Source organism: Molothrus aeneus, chromosome 4 (assembly GCF_037042795.1).
Source record: "Molothrus aeneus isolate 106 chromosome 4, BPBGC_Maene_1.0, whole genome shotgun sequence".
NCBI classification, from domain to species: domain Eukaryota; kingdom Metazoa; phylum Chordata; class Aves; order Passeriformes; family Icteridae; genus Molothrus; species Molothrus aeneus.
The window spans coordinates 69976502-70001297 of NC_089649.1; the positions used below are offsets into that span (position 1 = coordinate 69976502).

The following is a 24796-nucleotide window of genomic DNA, read 5'->3' on the forward strand; positions in this document are numbered from 1 at the left end:
GTACTTTTAAAGAAATGGCACTTCTGAAAAACTTCATCGCATTCAAAAATAATCAGTGCAATTAAATTATAGGCCATGACATAGCAATTAGTGGTTCATTGTACATTTTAAACCAGACCTGGACATAAAAGAGGAGAACTGTAGAATGAAGATGGACTTTTCCAGCCACTCCTGTACTCACCTGTTGTCGCCTTGCAGCAACATAGTTCAGTTTAACCATTTCCTTCCCAAATTCCTTAAAGCGATTGGCTAGATCTTGCTCATTTGTGGCATTTTTCACAGCTTCTAGTGCCTCCTCTACCTACAACACAATAAATCAGCTCAGTCAGCATTTGAAGCCACTCTTTGACAAAGTCTGTGACTGCTCCATCCAATACTCTGTCTTACATGGACCCAATTTAGGTTTCACATCCATCACTGTACAGAAGCTTTATGAGAGTCCCATGAACTTTAATTAGGTTTTTAATAGAGCAGCTGTCACTCTGCATTACTGTCCATTTAGTGTGCTTTGGGATCATGTAAAGATAATGTCAAAGATAGCACTGTTTTCATTTCCCCACCCACACTTACCTGATGAAATATTTAATATCTGTGGGGTTCAAAACAAAATACACGAGTATGTTCTTAATGTGTGGTACAGGCTTTATAGGAAAACAACGAAAGTTATCACTTCTGGACAAGAAACATTTAAAAATGAAATTCAAACTTACCATTAAGGTTTGAATTTACCCTGATAAATCCAAAACCATCTATCTTTGTGAATCAAATGATAGCTTCAACCCAGAATATTTGCATTATTTCTTTTTTCCTCAGCTATGAGCTTTCTTTCTTTAGTTATTTAACACTGAGAAAAGAATCTACCCAAAAACCCACACCTGCACTTTTCCAGTGATGCTGTAGCTAACAGACAAAAATATAAAACCCTACTTCCACAAACAAGTTGTTCCACCAAATGTATTGAGAACCTTTACCTTATGCAAAGCAAGAAAAATATCTGAAGGGATAAAATGCTCTTTTCATGCAATAAGTAAAGGAAGCATTACTGTGACTAGATGGAAATTCAAAGTTGTTATTCTCTCTCTTGCAAGATAATGCAATTCCAAGCAAAAATATTGACAACTGAAAAGAACTGATCCTTCTTGCTAAAAGCTGTTGTTCAGCTAAAAGCTGCAGTTCATAAGAACATGCATAACAAATTTTCCCCTCAAAAGGCAAGGGATTATTGGCATGGGGACAAGGAAGGGTCTGCAGCCCTCCAGACATTGCTGGGAATTGATAAATTCAGCAGTAGCTGGTGTCTAACAGTTTAGAAAGGCACAATTATGTGCAGAACCTGTCTTTTTATTGCTTGAGTTGCTCTGTGTTTTCCTACCACTGAGAGAGTATATTTTCATTTTGAGCTTTTACCTACTTACTGCAGATTTACAAATTACAGGGCAGTAGAGTAGCAAACTCATACATTTCTATTGGAAAATGCATAATTCAGGAACATAAATTCATAGCTGTTATGCTGGAAATTATAAACCAAGTTCTGCCAATTTACAGGCTACAATCTTATTCAGAATTCAAGTTCTCTCTTCTTTTAATCTTAAGAACAGAGTTTTTTTAAAGAATGAACTGGCTGCTTTACCATTAACACAAATTGGAAAAGCATCAATGTATTAAATAACTTGTTCTTGCAGAACTTCTTGCAAAATACACGATTTTCCATTTTTATCAGAAAACATTTACATTAAAATACCTGAAAGTTTCATCTTTATTATGTCTGTAATGCCAAGCACAGGCATGACAGACTGATACACGTTTTTTTTTAAGTCCTGCTCCATATTAAATAGAAATCCTGAAAATTTTGTCAGAGATTCCACTCTGATAATCAGATTTCAAAGGATGCTGATCATACTCTATCATGTCAGTCAGACCAGAGACTCCAAAAGGAAGAAATCAGTTATGAGAAATACTAGAATGGACAGGAGCACAAGCTCCCTTTAATGATATTTTTCTTATTACAATTTCTTTTTTACATATTCATACTGGAGCAAATTCTCCTCCTTCAGACAACACTCAACTTCAACTGATCTGTCCCTCTGATTAACTAGCCTGGAGTTAATTACAATAGAGCTATAATCCTCTGTGTGCATGACCACATACTATGATGGTACATGGTTTTTTAATGTGTTACAAAAGCTTCTGCAATAACCACTATCTCTAATTTTAGCAGTGTAAAAGATATGCAATGACCAAGAATCCTTCCAGAAAGCACCTGCATATATTCCCTCTAAAACACTAATTAAAATGCACCATTTCCTGGGAAGCCTTTGACATGCTTTCAGAGAAAACTGATTACAGCACAATTCAGCATAAATCAGGCTTCATTACTCTGACATGCAGAATTATTTGAGTTCATTAATTTTATGGGTAACTTACACAAGTCTTTGAAGGTTACCTTTGAGTCAATAGAATAGCTTTTCCTCCATCAATTTTGTATAGGATAACCATTTTTCCCCCTAGTAATTCATTTGTCTAAAAGCAGTTAGCACTGTAAAGTGGTAAAATAAGGATATTTACATGTTCAATCCTCAGAAATAAATTACCCTTTTTAACATGAAAATAAAAGTGACAATTTAGGTTGAATGTTGAATTTTGCTGAAAAGAACCACTGAGATCACTGACTTCTGAAACTGAACTTGTAATATCATTGGATAAATGCAGAGATTACAACTTCCAGACACAGCCCCTGCAAATCTGGGTGCAAACTGTGCAAGTAAATACACCCACTTACAAACCAGCACTGGACATTTGTATTTTACACAACAGAGTACTCTGCTGCAAAAGAAATCTCAGATGGGAGAACAGAATTTCTCATTTCCCATGAAAGAGCTTGAATAAAAATTTTCATCATAATGTTCAGAAAAAAGCTGTTGCTTATGATATTCAAGTGTTGGCCTTGCTAGGAAAGGACAATCTGAATTACAGTAACATGGAGCATTATAGAGAGGAAAAATTTAAAGCATATTGGAGAGAGACACTGCTTACACTGCACATAACCAGAGCCATGTGCTGACAATTCTGAGAGCAGCATTTTATCCATTAAAGCAGAGCTCACTAGAACCTGTGCTGAAAAATCAGCCTCTTTCCTTATGAAAACTGTTTTCCAGCTATTCAGGTTATCTGCACAGTTTGCAAGTTGAAGGATTTTGTTTTTCCAGAACATCAAATTGCAGTTGCACCGTCAAAAAGACAAATTAAAAAAAAGGAAAAAAAACCAAACAACTTTTTGAACAGTTGCTAAAAAGAAGCAACCCTCCATCTCCTCTGTTGAATTCACACATGCACTCTGTAGGCTTTAAATATTTTGTATACGATTTTATGCACAATTTTATTTTGTTTCAGAGGTTTTTGATGATTTGTTTCTGCAATAAAAATGTAAGTGCAACAGCTAGGGAAGGTGGAAAAATGCATTTCCTAGTTTCAACTGAAAATCTTTTTAATACTCCTGTATAAAATTGTGAATGTGGTGGTCAAAAGTGAATATATATCTGTCCAAACTATCATGGTAATCTTTAATTCCTCTTTACTCTTTGATTAGACAGTTGTACTATTGTCTCTCTCCAAATTAAACATTCGATCTTTAGATATATTCAGAACAAAGAGAAAAAAAAAGAAGAGTAGACAGCTATAGCACCTAAATTGTGCCAGAACACAAAAATACTGGGAAAGTAACTGGGATAAGATGTGAGTGAAGCGAATGTTTCAGTTCAGGTCAGAGAGCTGTTTAACAGCAGTATTAGTCCAGTCACTGAAGACTCACAGCTCACAAAATTTGCTTTAAATGTTCAAATATTAACTTCTGCATAATTAGAAAATGAAAGAGACTAATGCAGAAATGTGTTAACTCCTACCTCTGATCAGCACTTCAAGAGAACCAAGCAGAGACTACGGACTGTGGACAGTCACCTTCTTAACTGATTCATCCTTTTTTTCCACGCCCAAAGCACACAAACCCAAGAGAGAAGGTGAAAAACACCTACGATTTTGAGGTGTGAGAGGAGCCTCATGACATCAGCCATGTCAGCCAGGATGAGCAGGCGAGTGACGGCCGAGAGCAGGGCACGGGCAGCGCGCACCATGGTGCCCCTCTTCACCGAGGAGCAGGGGTCATCGGCGAACTCGGACGAGGCGATGCGCATCGTCTCTCCTGGAGCGGAACACAAACGGCGCTCGGGTTAGCGTTCAGGCTTGTGGGGTTCATTTTTTCATTAAGTATATAAAGTAAGTGCTGCTGGGAAAAAAAAAAAATCAGAGAACCACAAAACTCTTGGGTTGGAAGGGATGTTAAAGCCCAGACTTGTGGGTTTTATTTCTTCACGAAGTATATAAAGTAACTGCTGCTGGGAAAAAAAAAATCAGAGAACCACAAAACTCTTGGGTTGGAAGGGATGTTAAAACCCATCCAGATCCACTCCAGGGACATCTTCCACTCTCCCAGGGCAATCCAAGCCCCTCTAACTTCTCCTTGGACTTTTCCAGGGATCCAGGGACTGCCACAGCTTCCCTGGGCAACCTTTCCAGGGCCTCCCTGTTGTCATTATAGTGCAAGAGTTCTATTGTCATTACATTTCAAGGGTTCCATATTGCCAGTTTTGTACCTCCTTGATGTTTCTTGCAGGCAGCTCCTCCAGGCACTGACTCTTCCTCTTCCTCACAGCAGCCAACTGACTCCAGCTCCCCCTCAGCCAACCAATCCACTCTTTTATAACACTCCTCTGATTGGCTACAGCTGTGGCCTGTTAACATCAGGCCTGTTCCCAATCTTCAGTAATTAACCCAGCTGCAACTCCTTAATGGGTAAGATCACTTTCTATACTACCTTTTATTTCTTATATTGTATCCCCCTAGACCTCCCCACCCTCACAGGCAAGAATTCCTTCTCAATATCCCATCTAACCCTGCACCCCGGCAGTTTGAAGCCATTCCCTCTTGTCCTGCCACTCCATGCTGTGTCTCAAGTCCCTCTCCAGCTCTCCTGGAGTCCATTTTGGCACTGGAAGGTCTCTCTGGAGCCTCCTCTTCTCCAAGCTGAACAACCACACCTCTCCCAGCCTGGCTATGATTCACAGATTTTATATTAACCCAATCTTTGCTGTTGTTAAAAAAAATCCAGTTTGTCTCCAGTGCAGAATCTCAATAAGAAAGTACGTCTAATGTGCAATCAAAGCATATTTACATTGCTTTTAAGACCATTACAACAACATTAAAAAAAATCCCAGATGGCAAAACTTCCCACAAGACAATGCAAATAGTGGGGGAGAGATTTAAGACGGCCACAGTGATTAATTCCCATCAGAACTATTTTCCTTATTATATTTACCATTAGGAATGTATGTTCAAATTATAATTTGCAAGCAGAGTATCTTGGATGATAAGCTGATAATATAAAATTTCAAAATACAATTCAAGTGCCTCATTTCTAAAGCTATATATTCCTCTTAGCTTTCCATAGGGTTGGCAAAACTCTCTACAAATTTCTTAGGAGACAATTAACAAACAATCATTGCTAAAGGAGAACACCAAGTTTCTAAACATACTTAAATGCTATATTGCTCAGCATCACAGAGCTGAAATTCAAGGTAAAAAAGAAAACAAAGTTTCTGTAGGAGGACCACAGTTTGCTGTCCCTACCTTCCCATGCATTTTACTTGTGTGACAAAAATCACTGAAACTAAGAGCAAGGAATTCTGATGCCACAAAGATTTTTTTTCTAAAACTTCCTTTAATTCAAACAGTTGCTTGAAAATTTTATCCACAACTTTTGGCTGAGAGTGTGCTAAAAATTCAGAATAAACCTCTTATTATTATTAGTCAGTGACTCCAATATTTCATGTAAAAGGAGATATTGAGGGCAACCACAGAACAGCTGAGAGCCCAGCATGTGAGCAAGGGTTGGATGTGAGTTTCCTAGCTGGGAATTTGATCCCAGTGCAGGACTGGCTTCATCCAACCAGTGTAACATTGCAAGGCATCACCTTCCCTCCAATTATTTATGGAGGGAAACCAACAGTCCCAGAGTAAATAAAGACTTTGCTCCAAAGTGCACTCTTGGAGCATACTGAGCTCATTGGACCCAAGAGGACACAAACAACCACAGGAAATCCCAGCAAGGTTTTTCCCTTTTTTAAGCTCTAAGTAGGATTCAGGATGAATCCTCATTCCTGGATGAGATGGAAGTGTTTCCAAGCATCCAGCAGAAAACCCCTTGTAAGTGAAAATACTGAATTTTAGAGAAATCCAAGCTGAAGCCAAAGCAAGCTTTTGATTTTGGAATCAGAAGCCTGAAAATTGTTTAACTTCCGTTTTGGTACTGAAGAGATTTTATCATTTTCTGCCAAATTAGCAGTGTGCAGCTTCACACAAATATTTATATTGGACTATGAAAGAAAGAGGTAGTATTTGATAATTGGCCAGTGGCATCAGGAAAGCAAGAAGGAAAATTATCTTCTTAGACTTGAATATCCAAGGAGATATCCCTTGCAAAAAGATTTTAAAATCAACACTCAATGGCAGAGGAAAAATGCACAGAGGGTCAAATGGAAACAGAAACAAACAAAACCAAAAAACCTTAAAGGAACTTGGATTAGATAGTTAATCTTAGCTCACATTAGGTGAAATAAAACTCCAAAACAATGAAGTAGAAATTATTAAATAGACATATTCAAATAAGCAAACCAAAAAAGGTACAAAAGTTCACAGCAGGTTGTTTAAAACTTAAGAAAATCTAATAGTTCGTAATTTAGAAACTAATAATCAAAGAAACTAGCAGTTATGGGGAGGAAGGGTCATCTCTCAGTGCCAATTAACATATTTTAATCCTTTTACAGCAGTGGCATCAAACTACTCTTAGGCTAAAGGTATCAGTGGAGCTTCAGCTGGCTCAATTATTCTTTAGAGAAACTTTTTTAATCTGGAAAAATTCAACCCTCCATTTAGTTATCCATTTCTTTCCAAATGCATTTCAAGTTGTTCTGTAATCTATATTAAATTACTTTCAGTGAAAATTGGGTCAACACAAGAAACACAGACATCTGAAGCCATCAGGTCTGCTTCCTTGCCACTGCAGTCAGTCAAGTGATAATGTAATTAATACTAATCTTAATATGATAATAGTTACACTCATAAACTTATCAAGCTTCCATCTTAGAAACAGCTCAGACATTTAACCCCAATTAATCCTATATAAGAAACTGACTCCAAAATGAACTCCAGAATCTGACAGGTTCCTTTCATTAGGGACACTTTAATGCCATCCTGCCTGTATTTGTAGATAATTTAAATCCATTTTTTTCTCATGACCCATTTGTCCTTCAGTTTCACTGTGTTCTTATTCCACTCTTGTCCCTATTGTTCCTTTTTGGCTTTGTGAATTTTTGTGAGGAGTCCTGACAGGCTAAAGGCAGTACTTCAGCCCCCTCCAATTGCACACAATATCCATTTCTATAATCATTACAGCAGCCCATGAAACAATTCGGCTTCTGGAGTACAAATTATAAGAACTGCAGGTTTTTAGGACCACTTGCAGCTATGAGAAATACTCATGGAATCCCAGAATATCCTGGGCTGGAACTGTAGGGATTACTGAGTGCAGCTCCTGTCCCTACACAGGACACCCCAAAGATGCCACCATGTCCCCAGAGCTTAACAACTGCAAACATCTGTCAACAGATGATTGCAAAGGTCACCAAAAAAGCTACTGGAAGTTCATGAGCAGACTTAGGGTAAAACATCTACCTGTGAGGAAAGCATTGAACCAAGGCTTTCAATGGTTAATAGACAGAGGAAATATCATTTTATCCAAAGCCTTGAAGTGTTTATTAAGAGATAGAAGATGGGCACTGAGTAGCAATGCAGAGAATAGCTGTGATCAGTACGGGATGCTGACAATACACCAAACACCTGGAAATAATTACCAGAACAATGACAAATTGATTGGATGCACCACTCTTGAGCAGTTCCCAAATGGAAGAAGCTAATAAAGCTGCAGTCTAATTAATCCATTTCTTTCAGATTTTTCCTTTTGTTCTACATGTCCATGATTAAAAAGACAGAACAACTGATCCATGACATAATGGAAGTATTTTAGAGTGCTCTCCTTGTAATTAGAGCAAATGCACTGTTATGAAGCTATCATAAATTATAATATATAGACCCAAAATGAGTTGCAGATTCCATCTAAAAGAGTGAGAATTATACTAAATGATAATATGATAGATTTGAACAACCCATAATTGTTAATAAGGTATATTTAAATCATGTAAGCAGGTTTTTAATCCTTTCACCATGGACGTTGTCTTAAGAAACAAAAGCAAACCCTTCAGGATGCAAAGATCTGCAGTTTTACACCCCTTGGACGTGTCTAGAAATTCACCAAATAGAGTAGGATCACTCACTTTCCATACCAGTATGTATCTGAACAGCCAAATTTCAGGAATAATGACCTTAATCTGATCCTGGATGGTTGGTTTCTCACTATCTATATTCCTCCTGCCTTATTAATCACGTTGATTATTTACCACATCTCTTAAAACATCGTATTTTGTTTACAGGATTTTAAAAACCATTCTCCATAATTGAAAATGTTCATTTCACTATTAACCTGTTTGCTATTAATGTGGAAGTTGTTTGTAGACCATTTTCATCCTACATACTTATTAAATACAAATATGCATTAAAAATTCTATTGATAATTCTAAAAGCTTCACACCAATGGCTGTTTAGTCTCCCCTTTCCTTAAAGTCTTTTTCCTAAATCTTTACTACTATGTCCCCTAAATCTCCTCTTCCATTTTCAGCTGGGACTTTGTTCTCCATCTGTGGGAGGATGACCACTGTTCTCATCATTTTAATGGATTTCAGGGCCAGAAAAGGCAATGTCTGATCAAGCCCAGACTTTCCCTGTCACATTTCAGCTCCTGGAGCTGTGTCTCTGTGGAACTGATTGTACAGACAATCCAGTTCACTTACATTTGACTCACTCTACATTTGATATTTAAGACAGAGGGATGGAAGATGAATCACTCTGAATTTTAAAGCACAATGGATGGATATCCTTAAATCTAGTAGGTATTTTAGATTCAATGTTCTCTCTTAGATCCAAGAACACATCACATCATTCACTTCATGGACCATAAAAATATGTAATTTTAATTAACCCAACTACTTCTTTCCTGAGGGACTGAAAATAGCAAGAATACAGAACTTTTGGGTATTTAGCCAATATCTACGACAACATAAGACAATTTATCCACTAATGTTATGTTTTAGAAGGAACTTTTTCTAATTAATAGTCAGAATTAATCGTGCATTTGGAACATCACTGACACACTTAAGTACAATAAAAACCCAATTAAATTTCAATTAAAACCGAAATTATTTGGGATGTGAGGATACACTAGTATCTCTAATCCCTTTTTGTCTGCAACTCAGTTACCCCAAGGATTAACATCCTTCAGGGACACATGAAACTGATCTGCCTTCACTGAACTGGAGAGTTCAGGGAACATCAACATGAACATTTCAGATGCTCAGCACTGTGTCTGGGAACACAAAACCACATTGGACCTCTCGAGATATCAATAAATACAGAGGCAAATTTAAAAAATCAAGCTCAGCTGAATTATAATGTGGCTTTATTTGTATCCTGGTAAAAAAAATCACGCTGCTGAACTATGTTTGACAAAACATGAAATCACAGAGAGGTTTGGAATGGAAGGGATCATAAACCCCATCTTGTTCCACCTTCTGCCACGGGCAGGGACACCTTCCACTAGCCCAGGTTGCTCCAAACCCCATCCAGCCTGGTCTTGGACACTTGCAGGGATCCAGAGCGAGCAACAGCTTCTCTGGGCACCTGTGCAGGGCCTCCTCACCCTCACAGAGAACAATTTTTTTCCTAATATCCCATCTACATCTACTCTAAGTTGAAATATCTTCTCCCTTGTCCTGTCAACAAGGAGTTCAGTACCAATTTTCCCACAATTCCAACGTTCATACTAAAAATTTGAAATCTCTAATTTAAAATAAATATTTTCCTCTTTATCCAAAAGCTGCAAGGTTGCATCAAGAAGCACATTCAAAATGAGTAGAATAGTTCATCACCTAAGTAAGAAACTGCAGTGGAAAATGTTCAGAAAAGTTGCTGTCTTTCTGGTGAACTGTGCATGGTACATTCATTGAAATCATTATTGTAAAAAAGAACTAAAATGAATGGAACTGACAAAGAAAAATCTGTAATTCCTAGTGATTAACATCTTGAGTTTAATCATTTAATAGGTTTCTGCATAACAATTTATTAATTTAAATAGAGCTGTCATTAATAAATTTAACGTATCAGGTACAGAAGGGAACAACATTTGAAAAGCACCCAAAATTCATGGAAAAGGAAGCCCACCAAGAAAACCACTGTGGCATTAGGCACACAGATTCACCCATTCTGGATATTATTTTCATTCTGGGGCCTGAAGAGGCTCACAAATACTGTACAGGAAAGCAAGTTCAAGGGTAGATTCTATCTGTGCCCAAGGCACCGTGAACTAAGTTCAAAATCATAATTAGAATCAGTTCCATCACTCTCTATCATCACATGAAAAGAAAATACCCAATAAAGAGTTTATTTGAAATTGATATTTTTTGAGATAAGCTTCAGTTCAAAGGGTTGATATTTTCCAGCAAGATGCGTTTTCATACCAAAATTTATCAAAAAATCCCAGTGATCTGTGAAAAAGAGGGAGCAGCAAGCTGATAATGTCAGCACATGGGAAGCACTGTGAGGAGGGGGAAGGATTGATGATGAGATTGATCAGTCTGGTGGATTATCAGCTCCCTGTTTGTTTTGAGGGTCACTTTTGTGTTCCTGCTAATTGGTGCTTTTCCTTACACTTAGATCCTACCTGAATGTCTTGAAGCAGTAAGAGAAGGAGGGAACACTGCTTAATCTAGGGAACAAACACAGCTAAAGGTAGAAAAAAAACCTTCCCACAGCCCCAGCGGGAATTAAGAGGACAGGCACGTTAATGCTGGACAACTGAGGGGTCTGCAGCCAAGAAAAAAATAAAACAGGAAAAATTTAAATACAAAAATTTAGAAAGATACTCCTGTATGAGAAAGGAGAAAAGCAGACATGGGAGAGTCATCAACAGAAGGAAAATCTACAGTATAGACTTACAGTAAGAAAAAGATGATAAAGAAGACAACATAAAATACAGGGAGAGCATCTGCAGGTTTACACAGAGAAATAGACTGAAAGTACAAGAGCACTTTAAAAAAATTATTTCAATTCTTCAATTAGTTCACATAATCTGCACACATTGTTTATAATAACCTATATTTGAGATCCAATGCAGTTATTTTTTTGCCATAAAACAACCAAAGATTCTAAAATCATGCTCAAAGCCTCAGCTTTGATAAATGAAAATTAAGTTTATCTTTCCAAAATTGAGAACTATATTTAAAAATTAATTATTGAAGACTAAAAAACCAATTTTGACTTGGCAACATTTTAATAACCTAATAATTTATTGCCAGTTTCAATGGGAATTCACATACATGCAGTGACACCTATGTGTTAATATAAGAGCTCCTTTATATAACCATACTCATTGCTTGAATGTTTAAAAATTGCAAAAGCTTCTCTGCAGAGATAATGAGATAACTGAGCCTCATGGTGTGAATTTACATTCCAGAGCAGAGATCAAAACACAAAACTAATCTATAGCCCTCCATCAACACCCAGAAAGGCAGATTGCTGTTGTGCACAGGAAAAGGCTCATAAACAAAACACGATTATCATTAGGTTTGTAATGAGAACAGAAAGAAATGATCATCGGTCTAAGCCTGTATAGGTAATAGAAAAAAAAATGATGGCTGAGTGTTAGGACTGTCCTTTATAAATAGCTGGGCATGGCAGAAGGGAGGCTGGAGGGGAATCAAAGCTGGAGATGGCTCCGAGCAACCTGGTCTAGTGGAAGGCGTCCCTGCCATGGCAGAGAGTTGGAACTAAATGAGCTTGGAGGTCCCTTTCATCCCAAACCATTCCATGATCCCATTATGTCCATCCTTTTGATTTATGTTCATCCTCATCCTTTCCTTTGTGACTGAGCAAAATTCAGTCACAAGGATGAGGAAAATGCTGAGGTACTAAATTCCTGCTTTGCTTCACTCTCCAACAGTAAGAGGAGTTGTCCTTCAGGTACCCAGCGCTCTGAGCTGAAGGGCAGAGATGGGAACAGAATGAAGCCCCCAAAATTGGTTCTAATCCTGTTGTTAATGAATTTGTAGAATCCTTTTTTATTGGTTTTCTATGGCAGCAGACAGATTTCAGTTCTAGCTGGGCTTTGCCATTTTCTCCCTGCATGACCGCCAAACATCCCTGTAGCTTTCCTGAGCTGCCCATCCCTTGTCCTTTTTCACAAAAGTCACTGACTCTCCTTTTTTGCCCAAGTTCCACCCAAATTCTCTGTTCAGACAGGTAAGTGTTGAATAAATAAAATAAGGAGAGATTTAAAACCAGAAAGTCCACCACAAACAAGTGAAAAGAAGTAGAGGTGACATATTTTCTGAAGAGAAAACACATATTTCATCACACACTGTAGGAATCACATAATATGAACAGAGGTTAACAACTGACTTATCTACAACTAAAATACCAAAACAAAAAAAAGCACAGATCTCAAAGTAAATTGAAACAATTATAGCTGAAGGAAATTTGCAAACATCCGAAATCAAAATCAGTGGAGAGCCTACAATTTAATTTTTAGTAGATATGAAAATAATTCTAAATTCCATCAGCTATACAGAACAGGCTCCTTTTCCCATGTTCATATATAAACAGCAGCTGAAATATCTCACAGATCTAAAGTCTAAAAAGAATTTGTCTCTGATAAAGGGATTAAAACAGAGAGAACAAGATAGCTGGAGATCAGAATGCTGTAATTTGACACTTCTCAGAGGAAATCAGAGCCTCTTATTTGATTATACCATTTTATATTCCCTCACTCTGTAAAGTATTACTGGCCTTTGTAGTATGTGAATGATGTACTTCAGAAAAAGACGTGTTCAAAATGGTAAATGGAAAGGCAGTAAATTAAAGCCTTTTATATACTGACTAAGCATCTTTTAGGACTCAGATATTAGAAAGTATATTTCAAATTTTCATGCTGTCATTTTTAATACTTCTCTTATCCAATACTGCTTTCTGGAACCATATCCAAAATTAAAGCCTAATCTGTATGGGAGAAAGAAGCTTTTATACAACTTTTGAAGTTGGATGACTGCCATGGAAAATGCAGTCAAAAAATAAAGAACACAGAACAAAATGTACTGCAGGCAAATAGGAGGACTGAGCAGCGGGGCAAGGAAGACTCCAGGAGAGAGCTTAGTGCCCCAAGGACCGCTTGCATCTTTCTCATTAAACCCCACTGGGTAATCACAGAATCATGAAATGGTTTGGGTTGTGAGAGACCTTACAGCTCATCTTTTTCCATCCCCTACCATGGACAGGGGCACCTTCCACTAGACCAGGTTGCTCCAAGCCCCATCCAGCCTGGCCTTGAACCCTTCCAGAGATGGGACAGTGTCTTGGTTTAAGACCATTTATAAAGTTGGACACTCCAAAATGAGCCACGTCCGCTTAATTCCAACCAATCCCTTGCCACCAGTAACGAAAGATTATGAGTAGATATAAGTGAAAAAAACAACTGTTTACTAACAAATGGAACAGCAACAGACAAAAAACAACACAAAATAACTGCTAGATACAAAACTGTCCAATCTCACAAACCTCAGAGACACAAAGAGAGACCCAAAATGTTGGAATGAGCCTTCCCAAGATGGCGCCCGCCTGAGGCGGCCGTGTGGCTGAGGGACAAAGGGAAGATGGTGCCACACCCATCCCCTCCAAAAGGGAGACTGCAGGCCCCAGAAACAAAGAGACAAGATGGCAGCAACCCTACCAGAAAATACAGGAGCCCACAGAGCAGTCTAGAGGTAAATAAAAATTTTTCAGCTCACGCGGGGTCTGCGTTGCTCCCGCTGCGGGTTCCCGCCATTTCCAGGCTCCGCCACGGCCGCTGTGGCGTGAGGGGATGAGAGGAGGCTCTGTCCACACAGGCACACGGCGGCCTCACCGCAGGACTATGGTAAATGCAGTGCAACCCCAATGAGGGGGAGAGAAATGATGAGGGGGACTCCATCTTATCAGAAGGCTAATTAATTACTTTATTAAACTATATTATTCTATACTATATTACACTACATCTAAACTGAATCTGTCAAGCATTCAAATGAACTCCACTGCACAGAATCTCGTGAGTGTCAGCCAACAGCCCTGACACACGCACACACTTGGTCCAGGAAACAAAACACCATCACTCTGGATAAACAATCTCCATATTGCATTCTGCTTTGGCACAACGCAGGCGCAGCAAATGAGACAAGAATTGTTTTGATCATTCTTTTCTCTGCTTCTCTCCGGTTCAGAGGTCCCACACAGGACTTTCCAGGCTTTTCTTGCTGTCCCCAGAGGTTGCAAAATTCACCTTGAAACAGTTTCTAATTGTGAAATGCATCTTTAGCAGTGGCTACAGTTGCAAACTGTAAACAAGCACCTCTGAAGAGAAGCTCCCACCTACACAAAAGCCACCATGAAAGGAAGAGCCTCTGCTCCCACAGATTCTCTGGGCAACATGTACCATAGCCTCACCACCCTCATGGGGAGGATTTTTGCCTCAATCCTAATCTAAACCTATCCTTGTACAGTTTAATGCCATTCCCCCTTTTAACTAAGCAGAAATAATCCTGGTAACATGGATCCAAACTTTAGATCTTCCCATGTTAGATAAATTACAGCAGCATTTATTAATTAATTTAGAAATTACAGTCTAAACACAGAAATTATCACTTTTAAAAACCAAATTCTGTTGTGCAATTTACTCAACAGAATGAAACTTTGAAGTTTGTTAGCAATTCTTTATTTTGTGTGCGTGTATATAATCATCACAAAGTCATTCTTGCAATTTTCCAGCTAGTTTTTGAAAGACTGAAAATTCACTGTTCAGTGACTGAAGCAAAAAGCGATGACCAAACCTTAAGCTTAACTCTTTCTCCCTTCAGTATGCTACTTCCCAATTTAAATATCCCAGACAAAGTCTCTGCACCACTCCTGATCTCCCACCAGTTTTCCTATCCTTCATCAGACAGCTGGTGAAACTCTCAGTTCCTTTGCTCTGCTAAAAACTTCCATCACTGACCTACACAGTCATCTGAGGTCACTCCTGTGCCAGGCTAAAAGGAATTTCCTTCCAAATACTTTTGATCTGACAGACTAAAATAACTGATTTTCCAGTTCAAAGATGACTCAAACTTTTCCTTTTCTATTTCCTTCTTCTTCTTTTTTTTTTTTTTTAATGTTGAAGAAAAAGAATTTCAGTTCAGAATTTCTGCCTAATGAATCAACAGTGATTTCATTTCCAGCACTCAGCTGGGAGTCAGAGGAAGTTTCAATAACACATAAATCAGAACAGCTTCAAAAAGAGAGGTCGAGATGCTCACCCTGTGGTGCTTTGCAGCTTCACAGAACCATTCTGAGGGGTCAGGGACTTCAGCTCCAATCTCCACATTGAATTACGCACAGAGGGGACACAAATACAAATTTCATGCATGGAGGAAATCTTGCAGAACATTGCTCATGGTTAGTTCAAAACTTAATTGAAAAGGCTGTACATTAAATGCTACTGAGGACTACTCACTATGGATTAAGCCTATCCAGCTTGGGAATTACTGCTGGAAGACAGAACAGGGCAAGATAACAGCCTGTGGTACCTATCCCAATTTGTAAGATTTTTTTTTTCTTTTAATAATTTTCTTAATTTAAATCCCAGTGAAGCTATTCTCCCAATCTGACCTGAATCCAGAAATTTCATGCATACTAATGGGTGGTGGAGTTAAATATTTACTGCAAAACATGGCCTAGTTACAGTCCCTTGATAGTGATTTTTTTTTTAACTGTGCTGAATTTCTGTAATACTTTCTCAAATAAAACCTCTACTAACAGAAATATTTCTTCTAAAAGAACAAGCAGTAATTTTAGGATTTGATTTTAATACTCAAATGAAATATTTCTGGAGGAAACACTACTTCCCTATCTTTCAGTTTCTGAGTATAATTTTATTTTTGACAACTGTCAGAAGCTGGCATGTTAAAGAAATTTCATTCTGATTTCATCCTGATATAAAGCCACAATAGTATAAAATCTTCAAGAAAGACAACGTAAATAAACATAGGATAAGAAAATTGCCAAATGTATTAATTTATATTACTTTTCAAAGTTATATCACTGCTTTTGCAAAATCTGTTTCAAACTGTCATGTTCAGGCAATATATCAAACACCAACTACCCCTTATAACAAACATACCCGGGAGATGAAAGTCACTTTAATAATTTTAAACTAACATGAGCTTAAACAAAGCACTGAAAAGTGACGTGAATATCAGAAGAACTCCAGCCAAGACTAAATAGAAATAAACCTTTTGGAAACGGTGCAGAGAATAGAGAAGAAGCAAAGATCCTTAGACAGCCAGCCGGCTTTACCAAGAACCAATATCATCAGCAGGTCTCCCAAAAAGCCTAAATCTAATGTGCACAGAAAATCATGGAATGGTTTGGGTTGGAAGGGACCTTAAAAATATCTAGTTCCAACCCCCTTGCCATGCCCTGTATGCATTTCATTTTTTCTCCACTTTTAGTTTTCTTCTTAAAGATCAATCCTAATCAGGAACAGAGTGGAGCAGGACAAGACATTGGTGCTGTTGGGTTTGATTCAGAGAAAGATAAAATAGTTTGGGTTAGAAGGGACTTTGAAGGTTACCTAGTCCATCCCTTGCAATGAGCAGGGACATCTTAACTAGACCAGGTTGCTCAGAGCCCCATCCAACCTGGCCTTGAATATTTCCAGTGATGGAGCAAGCACTGTTGTCACATATAACGCAACAGTTCCATTGTCAGTACATTGCAAGGGTTCCATATTGCCAGAGTTTTGTACCTCCTTGATGTTTCTTGCAGGCATCTCCTCCAGGCACTGACTCTTCCTTATCCTCACAGCAGCCAACTGACTCCAATTCCCCTCAACCAACCAATCCACTCTTTAATAACACTCTTCTGATTGGCTACAGCTGTGGCCTGTTAAAATCACACCTGCTCCTAATCCTTAATAATTGGCTCAGCTGCAACTCTTTAGGGGGTAAGATTACTTTCTATACTACCTTTATTTACTTATGTTCTATCCCCCTACAAAGCATGACCTCTTTGGGCAGACAGTTCCAGTGTCTCACAGAATCATAGAACAGTGAGTGCTGAGAGGCTGATGTGTGTGGTCAGCCATAAATAGAAATGATATACATGCATATTATATATCTATCATATATATCAGCTGTGTATATGTGCTTGTATAGTGGATATTTTTGCCCCCAACAAAGGAAAGGAATGATGAGGAGGACTCCATCTTATCAAAAGGCTAATTAATTACTTTATTATACTATATTATTCTATATTACACTATGTTACATTACAACTAAACTGAATCTGCCAAGCACTCAACTGCACTCCACTGCCCAGAATCTCGTGACTGTCAGTGACAGTCCTGACGCACACCCCTGAATTCAATTGCTCAGTGAATCAAAACACTCACACCAGAATCCAATTACCAATTCCCTTCAGGTGAACAATCTTCCATGATGCATTCCACTTGTGAACAACACAGGAGCAGTAAATGAGATAAGAATTGTTTTTTCTTTCTCTGAGGTTCAGAAACCCAGAAATATTCTTGGGAAGATGTGCCTTGCTTTTCTCTGTGAAGAGAAAGGTGGCGACATGTTTGTATGCAAGTACTGGAAATACAGCATCAGTCTCGTTCCTGCTTCAAACTGGGGCCATGGAGCTGCAGCAGCCTCACTCCTGGTTTTGGGAAGCCCTGACCCTACTTTTCTCTATAGCAACTCTGAGAGATGCTGCACAACATCTGCTTTCCCCTCATAAGTGTTTTAAATAATTTCGGAGTAGGAATTTTGATGTCTTTCTGCAGCTCAATTCTCAGAGAGCTGAAAGATAATTAATGGATAGAAAAGAGTCTGAAAGAGCCAGAATTAGCATGGAATGGTACTTGAGGGCCCAGATTTCTCAAGAGGAGCATTGCAAACATGAATAACAATTGAAGTCACTTCCCTACATAACAAGCAATTCAAAATAGAAAAGGAATAACTTTTATTAACAAGGTAAGAGTTTTCAGGCCATGGCTCCAGTGATTTGCTGAATAGAAGACTTCAAATCTTTGTGCTAAAAGCTTTCAGCCCAGGCATGAGCCACCAGCCAGACAAAAAGCAAGTTGCAGGGCAGCTCATCACAGATACTATTGGAAAAAAGAGAATATGTTTATTGTAGACACAGGTTCTTTCAAAAGTGCAGACCAAGATTCATTGTCCCATTAAGCAGGAGTGCCCACATGACCCGCTTCACCTTTCAGGATGAATATAAATTCTAGTTTGCCTAAAAAAAATCTGTTTCTCAGTAATTTCTTTCCACAGACACTTTTTTCTCTATCAAGAACTAGCACACGCTAACTTTTGTAAGCAAAAAAAAAGTTCTCATATACTTCAGTGAAAAGGTTATAAATAAACATAGAGAGAGCGTATGTTTAAGTGAAAAGATCAGGGTTTTTTTTTTTTGTCTAAAAAACAGGTTATCTAGATTCTAGATTCTCTAGATTTCTCTAGAAACCATCTTTCATAGAATTACTTCTAGTTTTAAAATTTCCCTCAAAAAATTTCAAAAGTAGATAGTTAAAAGCATTAAAGCACTAAAAATATTCTTTTTAGTGTGTTCTGTCAGAAAAAAAATGCCAAGAAAGTTAAAGTCACTTTCATGTCTCAGAGATGTTCATCCAATGTCAAGATAGTCACAGAGTACACAGATCACATTCTTTTTCACAATGTCCATAAATCTGCATGAACAAAATTTAAGTCTACCTCAATTTTACCCTATCTTCAAACACAAAAAACATCAATATGTATTTTGTTTCCCTTGATGAATTTCATATTATGGTCTGAAATTTTATCTACCATGCTTGAAAAGCAAAAAAAAATTTAAAACACAACAACCAGCAGCTGGACTGAATTATGTTTCTAATGGAAGTTTCAGCTACATTCAGTTTCTAATGGAAGTTTCAGCTTCATCTTACATCCAGAAAACTTCCAGGAAAATTACATTAAAATCAGGCAGTCACCAGCACATACCTACAGACAGACATTGCCAAAGCCATTTACCAGATTGAATAAATTTACATGAATATAGCCTATTTCCTTGTGTTGCTTTCTGCAGCATCCCAGGCTGTGTCCTAACACATTAAATCAAACTGGAGCCCAGTGGAACTGCAGTTCTTGATAGATTTTTGTGTCAATCGTGGCTTGAATTTCTCCTCCACAGGGAATTTCCTTGTTCTCAACTGATCAATAAAAGACCATTTGCATTTAGACACTTATGCTGTGAATATAGCATATGCTGTATTTTAATTCCTGTGAGTTCATCTTCACTTCTCTGCTCTTCTAAGGGTTTGTAGCTTCACTCTTTATGGTCATGGAATCATGGAATGGTTTGGGTTGGAAGGGACCTTACAGATCATCTGGTTCCAACACCTGTCTGCTTTTCCTTAATTTATATTCCTTAATATAAAAAGGCATGAATGATAAACTTCCACATTTCCCAGGTCTTCTTTGTCCCCCATCTGGGAGATCTTTTACACAACTCTGACAGTACCAAAATAAACATCCACACGGCAAAGCATTCAATATCCACCAACTGGATAACCTCACTTACGTGGTTTTGAAGTGTAAGTGTTCCTATCATGGAATCATTATGGGATAAAGAGATACACAGGGATGAGCTTTAGGCATCATATCTTTTGTGTTGGGAAGGATGAAAGTTTGACAAGAAAGTCTCACAGATGCTTAGCAGAAAGATTTTTGAATGTAGAGTCTGATGAAGGAATAGAGATGGAAGCAAGTTTTGATAGAGAAGAAAAGAATTGCTGAGCCAGTCTCACTGGATAACCAAGGAGGCAAAGGGTGTGTGAGTTACAAGGGGTTTGCATGGCTTAGAGCAAAGGATCAACCCACCCCAAACAAGAAGATGTTGTTACCAAGCAGAAAGAGAGCACAGGCAAACAAGGCAGCAAATGTTGCAAGTAGAAAAAAGGTCTCAGAATTTTCCACTGCAAGAAAACTGAAAAACAACTTCTAGCTTAAACTGTAATGCACTTACAGTGATTGGAGAACAGTAACATGAATATGGTAATTACAGTAGTTATGATAGGCTAGAGATAAAAGTTAAGGTCTAGATTGGTTCTACTGGATGAAGATGCTCAGCAAAGAAAATTCTATAATGCATTGTAACCTAAACTCAGGGTCTCCAGGCCTGCCTGCAGCTGGAGCTGACAGCTTTAGGCACAGCTCTGTCACCCACCACCCTGGACTGCTGTGACACCTTGGATGGGATAAACTGCATTTTGGAGAGCTGCCTGGAGTCCTACATCCCTCATTTAGGTTCTTACACTTTTGGTTTTTGCTCTTTGTGTTTTTAGAACATATTTCATAAATCAAACCAGTTTATCACCAAAGTTTTCTACAGCCAACAGAAATTACCCTTCCACACTACAGAAGGAACAAGAATCCTAACAACCATGGACATTCTCATTCATTGCAAAGCATTTTGCAATGATACAGAGCATTTGTTCCACACCTATCAATGGAAAGCAGGAGTCCCTGGAGTGAATTGCTGCCTTTAGTAGGACACAACACTACCCAGCAACGCAGGGCAGGAAATGAGGAGCACACCAAGAGGCAGCTGTAAGTGCCGCAGACATTTTTAGGTTGACGATGTAATTATCCCAGCTGGAACCCTGCCAGGAAATCAGCCAGGAAAACACAGCCTCAGTTCATTAATCCAGCTCTTTATGCCACCCAGCTAAACATATCATTTCACATCACACCAGGGCTGCTCTCATTTAGACGGCTCGTGGGTGCTAATAATGGTGTGTGGTGTCTCCTGCTCTCCTCATTATGGGATCGTGTAGAACAGGCCCCAAAAAAAGCTGCTCCACTTTTCTGACAGGCTTTTTTTCCCCAGCCTGGAGTGTTGACAAGAGATGAATGTCTGTGTCATTCTGTGTAATTCTGTTTAAGATCTTCTTCCTCCTCTCTGCTTCTTCATTGTTGTTTGGGTTGGTTTTTTTTTAAAATATAGGTTAAGAAAAGTAAAAGTCTTTTTGTCATGTAAAATGACAGAAATTCAGTCTGGATAAAGAATGTCTAAGTTTAGCTTGATGTCTCTAACTCAGGAGAAGGCTCCTGAGGAGAAGCTGAGTCAGCATCACAAACCCAAAAGGGAAAATGTTAATAAATTCAGAGAGCATATGGGCACTCATGTCACCACTGAAGATGCTGAGCTACAACTTGACACAACACAAAATAAGTCATGTAAGCAACAGAAACTGAAGTAGTTGACAAATGAAAATTAATGCCAGAACAGCCAGACATAAGCATTAAAAATCTGAAAAACCTACCCAACCAAAACCCCACCATCACAACAACAAACATCCAGCAGAAAAAATAACCCACAAAACCCATAAAACTCCACTAGAATACTGGAATATCATTGTACATAGAGTATACAGCAAATACTTGACTTATTCTGATGTACTGACAATTGGATTTTTGAGAAAACCCAAACCACACAGGAACATGAAAAGAGAGTGGAGAGGAGGAAAAAATACCCTCAGGATAGAACAGACTGGAATATTCACTAATCAGGGCTTATATACACAAAATTTAACCCTGCCCTCTCTTATGATCACTTCAGTCCAATTGTCACAAGATAAAAAAAAAGCATAGTATGAGTTCTTGGGGAGTAACTCACTGAATATCAGTATTTTACACCCAAATCCCTTTAAAATCTCAGTTGAAGATCTCTCAGTCTTGTTCTAAAAACCCAGGGCTGATGATACTGGCAGATGGTATCTTTAGATGTAGGAGTCACAATGGAATAAACCTGAAAGGTACTTAATTCTGCTGCAATAAAAATAATTACAAAGTCAATACAACTGAAACATTTTGTCATAGGCATATATTGAAAACATACTTTTCTCCTACCACACAGGTAAATTTGGAAGCACCTCATACCCATTTGATCTTTTGAAAAAAAATTGTCAGACCTTGTGAGTATCCATTTATTTTATCACCAACACCCAGCAAATAATTGTCTTAATGTTGTTATTATACTTGTATTTTTAGGGTTTGAAACTATTTTTTTACATTTTTGAAATCACAAGTATTTCTATATTGCTCTTTTATCCGGTTAATAATTGTTAGATTGTTCAGAAACATATGTACCATAATCGTAGTGCTACATTTGCACCCACAGGCTTTAAACCACTGCTCAGATTCAGCCAAGTGAAAAAAATCACATCATTTTGTCACACAGCAGAATAAAAACCAGGCTGAAAATGGAACAGTAGGCTTTGGCACTGGGCAAAGTTCTACTCCCATCAAGCATTTTTTCCTGCTAGAACCCTGAGAATTTTAGACTTTCTGTGCTGACAGACTCTGACCCCAAAGAGAACACTGCGTTTAACCTGAGGCTGTGGAGAAGGTTTCCAAAATGGAATGACAGAACTGGGATTGTGGGTGTGGAGTTTGAATAAAAGTGTGTAATATCACATGGTGGGAAACTTAGAGTTTAAGTTTTTAGAATATAGTAATATATATAAAGCAAGATGGAGGTTGTAGGGCAGAGGCTGGTCCTTCCTCTTTACCTTCTTCTTTACCTTCTTCTCCATGGGTTTGGGTGGTTTTGTGTAATTGGATAAAAAGTCCACATTGCAGGCCATGGGTGGTTGGTTATTGGGTTAAAAGTAAAAATAATTCAGGTGTCATTTCTTAATTGGCCAGCTTATCCTTAAAAGACCTTGTAGAGGGAGAGATGGGGCTCCATTTTTACCTTGTTAGTGAAATGCTGCATAACTCACACTCTGTGAGACTGTAACATAGATAAGAACTAATCAAGATTTGAGTCCAAACAAGAAACACCATCTCACACATTTAATGCCAACCCTGGCAGAAAAGAAGAAAAAAAAAAATCGACATTTTCCCACATACCTTGTTTTCGAACATCATCTACAGCAGCAACCAACTCCTCCTTGAGATCCTGGCTCTCTTTAGCAATTTGGTCTCCTTTTTCCAAGAAGTTCTGCGTGGCCTGCTCCACTGAGGCAGCCAAAACATGAGCCTTCTTCGAGCGTCCTTTCTTCTTGCCAGATGGTCCTTTATTGCTCGTGTTCACCAGCGTCGTTACCTTTGGGCAGGAAACACAAGTTTTTGTCAGTTTGAACAATTCTCTATTTATAGGAACACCTAATTCAATCCTCACACTATTCTCTGTGCCCTGGAAGGGACGTAGTGGCCACATGTTTTGAATAGATAGAATTGTAAGTATAAAATCCAGCGGCACGTCCCCCAAAAGAGGGCTTTCCTTTTAACCTCTCCTCAGTCTGGGCTAAGCAAATCAAAGCCAAGAAGCAAAAAGAAAAAGATAAGAACCAGGCATGGCAGGGCTGTGGTGCCAAAGCCTCGTTTTTGTTGCTTGTTTTCATTTTTTAAAAATGAAGACACCGATAAAATGGAAATCTGAACACACAAGGGTCAGAAACCACTCAAAAAGCAATTGTCCCTTGAGATAATGTACTTGCAGTGACATGCAAGTGGTGACAAAAACATTCTGGCCATTTTGCAGACATGAAAGGTACAAAGAGCTCCTCCTGCAAAGATTATACAGGTTAAAACTCTTTGCCTTAGCGCTGCTTCACTACATTCCGAATATTTTGTAATAAAACCACAGCAGGCAGCAAAATGATCCTACCAGTATTTAAACAGAAGGAAACTGCTTCCATGTTTGCAGAATCTCCTGAAGGAATTCTTTATTGAGCTGTCAATAAACTGATTAAAAAGCTTAAAATCACAGCCCAGTGTGTACATCCCACAGCTGAGTGCTGGGCAAAGATGGAATCCTGCATCACTCCAGCAGTACCAGGCTGCTGCACTGGTAAAACTGGAATAAAACTGGAATATTGTAAAAAACTGCTGCTCTGGTAAAACTGGAATAGAACTAGAATATTTATTCCAGTAAAACTGGAATATTGAATTGGGTACCATCAGGTATTAAATGCACCAAAAAATGAGCAGTGATGCAGTTCTCCCTAACCAGGATACAAACCAGGGCACCTTTAGCGTTGTATCAGTGTTCTAAGCCACAAATTTGCTGTAAGAAAAGAAATGCCTTTGTAATAAAGACCTTTTACTACAAACCAAAAGATTCTAAAACAAGTGTGAAAATTCACTGTTCTCTCATCCCTATTAGCAGAAGAGTGAAAAAGTCTGTGGTACAGTTTTGACCAAAAAGCCCCTTTTACCGTGCTCTTTGTGCTACTTTATTTTCTTTCAGCCAGTTTCTTTTTTCCAAATCACATCCTAAAACTACAGACTGTGGAAGAATAAATATATGTACCTATATCTATATATATAATCAGGGCTTGAAAATACCATATACATGGATGTATTGAGAGAAAAAAAAGTAATCCAGGGTCTCCTTTCAGGAAGGAGTCTGCTTGGCCACTGGAATGTAATATTCATCCATCATATGGGGTTTTTTT

The 24796-nt window shown here is 38.3% G+C and overlaps 1 protein-coding gene across 1 annotated transcript in view; it reads right to left on the minus strand.

Annotated features, from left to right (window-relative positions):
- CTNNA2 (catenin alpha 2) overlaps positions 1-24796 on the minus strand; it is a 478603-nt gene that overhangs the window by 356010 nt on the left and 97797 nt on the right. The window contains exons 3-5 of the mRNA XM_066548773.1: positions 23247-23442; positions 4025-4195; positions 182-297 (exon numbers count right to left, since the gene is read on the minus strand). Of these exons, the coding sequence (XP_066404870.1) occupies positions 182-297; positions 4025-4195; positions 23247-23442 (483 nt within the window). The remainder of the gene's footprint in view (positions 1-181; positions 298-4024; positions 4196-23246; positions 23443-24796) is intronic.